Source organism: Aphis gossypii, chromosome 1 (assembly GCF_020184175.1).
Source record: "Aphis gossypii isolate Hap1 chromosome 1, ASM2018417v2, whole genome shotgun sequence".
Classification (NCBI taxonomy): domain Eukaryota; kingdom Metazoa; phylum Arthropoda; class Insecta; order Hemiptera; family Aphididae; genus Aphis; species Aphis gossypii.
Genome location: NC_065530.1, coordinates 30,597,786 through 30,602,543, shown reverse-complemented (window position 1 = coordinate 30,602,543; position 4,758 = coordinate 30,597,786). Strand labels below are relative to the sequence as shown.

General features: G+C 24.7%; 1 protein-coding gene across 1 annotated transcript; it reads right to left on the bottom strand.

The window, feature by feature from the left end:
- Positions 1–1,147: 1,147 nt before the first annotated feature.
- Positions 1,148–4,279, bottom strand: LOC114120174 (retinal homeobox protein Rx-B-like). The gene is made up of 6 exons (XM_027981999.2): positions 4,043–4,279; positions 3,782–3,916; positions 3,033–3,144; positions 2,837–2,963; positions 2,684–2,775; positions 1,148–2,090 (listed from the first exon to the last, which is right to left on the bottom strand). The coding sequence occupies exons 1-6, from the start codon at positions 4,115–4,117 to the stop codon at positions 1,933–1,935; spliced, it is 699 nt and encodes a 232-aa protein (XP_027837800.1). The 5' UTR covers positions 4,118–4,279; the 3' UTR covers positions 1,148–1,932.
- Between the last annotated feature and the right edge of the window lie 479 nt (positions 4,280–4,758).

Genomic DNA, 4,758 nt, shown 5'->3' with positions numbered 1-4,758 from the left:
CAACAGAGCATGTTTTTTAAAACGACAATTTTCTCGGAAGATCGTTTTACAAAAATGCAAATTTTGAATTAATTTTCTTTTTTCGAAAATGTATTTTTTAAATGCTATATTGTTATAGGTGTACAGTGAACATGTATCAATACATAAGTACCTATAGAATAATGATTATACGTACCAATGTAATTTTTAAATCAGGTTCCTAGTTTAGTTATACCTTAATAGTTAATTCCTACTTCTGTGGATACTAAATAAAACGACAATGCATCGTTGGTCGATCGATTACAATTTTAATTAATCTTATTCATAATGTCTGTAAGTAGATAAAATGTAAATAAAGTTATTTTATATAATGACAATGATTAAGATAATTAATCAGCTAGATTTTGCGATAATAGGTCAGTACAATATTAAACTATAGTTATATTAAATTTAAATAATTATTTTTCAATTATATATTTTTTAAATATTTAATAAAATAATAAATACCCACAAAATTATAAAATTATCGACCAATGACCAATGATAATTAAATCAGGTAATATAAATATTAAATATTTACTGAATATATTTACCTATATATCTAATATATATGTAATAAGAATAACAATATTTTTAAGTAAACACTAATTAAAATTAAATTTTTGTTTTCGGGAAAATAATCATTTGGGAATACGGCGTTAAAAAGGATCAAGTACCACGATAAATAACTACAATATACTGTAGATATATATAGTTTAAAATACGTTCCTTTGTGCAAGTATAATAATTTTAATTGATATTTTTTTACAAATAAATAATAATTACTTTGAATATGAAAATTGAAATGACGTATAAGTTTCAACTATATTTAAGATGTAAAATATAGGTTTATAACGTAAATACTCACTTATAATTGCTACTTATTTCAGTTTTGAGAAATTTGAGGTTTAATCTCAAATTATAGGTACTTATTATACAATCGCAAAGGTACCTTTGTTTAAACACTTATAGGTTATAACAATATAGGTATAGTTACCTACCAAACACCAATTTTCTATTTTATCATTATAGTAACGATTTGTCCATATTCTGTATAGTATACATATGAATACAATTCATGTTTATATTACAAATACAAATATATTAATTTTATTTTCCAAAATTTAAACAACATAAATAAATAATAGTGTATTTTTTTAATAGAATGTAGGTATTTATATGATTAAAGAAATACAACGGACTTGAACTACTTATTCAATTACTATTTACTTAATTGCATGTATAAAATTATAATATTGAAGCATAAACAGTATAAGACACTGGAACTATATTGTATGATTATACCCACTGTGCATTCGATCAACAACACATCTCAGAGATGGTTATTTTGAAGTCTCAAATGTGACTTCTCATTTTAACATCTATTTGACTTCTCCTGAACTGATTTTTGCACAGTGGATATGATCAGTCATTGTTTATAATATTTATGTTACCATAATAGGACTAGTTTAATTATCACTAGTTAATAAAGTAATGAGATAGATATTTACATTTATTTGTGCACAAGTAATTTTTATAAATCATAAAGTATATTAAAATCACTTTTATAAAAATTATAAATCAATATATAAATAAAAAAAAGATTATAAATGAAAAAGATTACTTATAATATAGTTAGTAAACAATTTTGTCTAAAAATTACTCACTTATTTGTTTATTAAATATATTTGTTAGGTACATATTATATATTTTAATTTTTAATATAATGATTTATGATAATAAAGAGTGAAATACTATGATTAATTTATATTTATTTAATTATTTAATTTATTATTATTTATTAGAAATTATTATTATTTAAATAATTGTACACAATATTTTTAACTAGGACTTAAATTTAAAATTATTTGCATTTCGTCGTTCTTAATTAGTTATATTCTGATTAAAGTTTATTCAATCATTTACGTTTATGTCATTTTCTTCTTCAGGACTGGTAGACCGAGACTTTGAGCATGTTAAATCCACAGAACCTACCATCAAAGATAGGTTTCCGTTCATATCAGATCTATTGTCTTGGTGATGAGCTGAACGTCTATTTGAAATTTCATTTTCTGAAAATGCATTATATGAAATAAATATGAATATATAATACATATATAAAATAGTTTGTATAATTATGATATAGAGTTAATCATACCTAATTTTATTGCCATTTTTTTTTATAAATAATTAACAGCGTTTTTTTTTAATTTTGAGTAAGAACATAACAGCTCATTAACGAATGTTTATAAGCAAGGCGAAATACTTCTAAAAATTGATGTGGATTTAATAATTAATAACTAAATATTTGTATGACGTATAAAATAAAACATATTATATGTCTATTATATATGTATATATAATATATATATAATAATAAAAGTATTTTTTAGTACTATATAGTATATGATTATTCAAATTAAAAACTATTAATAGTTGATAAAGTTAATAAACCTAACCTATCAAGTGTATTATATATTGCAATTGTTGAACTATTATGAAGTTAAACTATCAATGTTTTGAGAAATATAAATTGAATTATTGGATATGTCATAACGCACTATAAACGCACTTTAGATATTACATACTCTAATATTTTTGTTTAAACATCAGAGTATATATTTTTTAAATTAGAAATAATAAATGATTTAATCAATAATCTTACCATTAGATGAATACGGGCAGAACAATTTAGTAGTAACTGTATTTGTTGGCGGTCCAACTCCTACTAATGGCGGTCTTTCTGTGACTTGAAAACTAAAAGTGCGCGTGTTAATATATTTTATAACTATTTATTATTTGTGATTTATAACCATACTTTTGAAGCATTCTGTAACTTCCCGGTACATGGGTAGGTGATGAGACTACAGTCGATTGGGTAGGAGGCGTTGGCGGAGGTTCTTTATCGTCCGCCAAACGAGTCGTTCCTTCGGATGTTTGACGACCTGAGAATGAATTTAGAGTGTTGAAAAAAAATCTATCTTATCGATTGAGTTTTCTGAAAATCGACATACCCAATAAAAGCGATTGTGTGTTCAAACCCATGCAACGAATTCTCCACGCGTCTTGTATTATTTGAAGCCGCGCGTGTTTGCGCCACTTAGCTCTGCGGTTTTGAAACCATACCTGTAATTACAAATAACTAAATATTAACTGAAATATTTTTCCTCGTATAGTCGTGTACTAAAAACGGATTAGGATTATTTTATTGTTTAAAAATATCACAATAGAATAAATAAATTGAATAAAAAAAAAACTTGGGTTTTAAAAAAATACAAATTCTTTAAGTACATTATTTTACAAGTTTTTAAAAATGACTCAGTATTTTGTAATAAAGCTTATAATTTATGTTTTTTGTTTTTATTATTCAATTCTACATAGTTTTTGAAAATTATCTATTTTTAAAAATGTTTATCCTCATATCAAATATTTTGAACAAATTAAATAAATGGACTTAGACAAATATTATACAAACTAAGTGTATTATGACGACATTTTTTTATTTTGAATAAGTTTTCACAATTAATACAATTTTAGAAAATTATTAAAAAAAAAAAAAAATGTATTATACACGATAACATGAATAAAATTAAGTATCTGCAAGTATATATTACACTAAATATATTATTTAAAATTTAACTTAATGATTTGGTAATAAAAAATAAAAATTTAAACGATTTAAAAAATTACTCTGGAAAAACACTAGGTATAAGATTCATATACGAGTAAATGGTAGTTCATATAAAAAGTGTTTAATATTGACCTGTACACGAGCTTCAGAAAGATTAATTCGAAGAGCTACTTCTTCTCTCAAAAACACGTCTGGATAATGAGTTTTCTGGAAAAGGCTTTCTAGTTCTTGTAACTGTTGTGGCGTAAACGTAGTTCGGTTTCTTCTCTATTTATAAGAATAAAATAAACAATTTTTTAATAAATTTGGTAATATTTTAAAATGTAAAACAAACTACTCGTTTTTTTTTAAGTACGAAAATTTTTTTCTCTAAAATAATTGAAGCGAACTTGCCTGTCTACGTCTACCAAACATGTACTCCGATAAAAGGTCGCCGGGTAACGGCGATAAGTAGGGTCCACCAGCCATAGCGCACCACGACGGGGATGATTATGATTTCGAAATTTAACTGACAGTATGAACATCCCTCCGGAAAATACTACGGACCGACAAAAACCACCCCATTGGATACGGTCTTCAGCCAATGGCTGCGTTCGTTACGGTCGCGCCCCGTGTTCCCCTCCAGAACGATAATTGTGTTGTAAGCATATATAATAACAGTAAAATACTTATTATCACAATGGCTAAGAGTAAATTCGTCTGAATGCACATGAATGTGCATCGCAATGTACATAAATCATATCATATGTATTAAAGGCCTTATAATAATATACATAATTAATAATACATAATATAATGTATAACAATGTGTATTTTGTAACATAACGTATATAATATTATACGTATGTATAATGTAAATATGTTGATTGTTTATTGTACTATATTTTATTTTTTATTAATATAATATAATATGATGAGTTTCAAATTCAATAGTGTACGAAGAAAGAGTTCAAAAAAGTTTATTACTTATCTACGCACTCACCAACAGGTTACGACTTTAATCCAATATACTAATATATTATGTTACATAATTTAAACATTAATACAATATTCAACTTATTGTTTATTTTCTTAATTCATTTTGTTATTTAATTATCAATCGTTAAAAC

Excerpts from the sequence above, each read along its gene's own strand:
- LOC114120174 (XM_027981999.2), bottom strand. The coding sequence starts at position 4,117 with ATGGCTGGTGGACCCTACTTATCGCCGTTACCCGGCGACCTTTTATCG. Across the intron at positions 3,145-3,781 it reads TTTCTGAAGCTCGTGTACAG|GTATGGTTTCAAAACCGCAG; the intron begins GTCAATATTAAA and ends TTGTAATTACAG. Across the intron at positions 2,964-3,032 it reads CACACAATCGCTTTTATTGG|GTCGTCAAACATCCGAAGGA; the intron begins GTATGTCGATTT and ends ATTCATTCTCAG.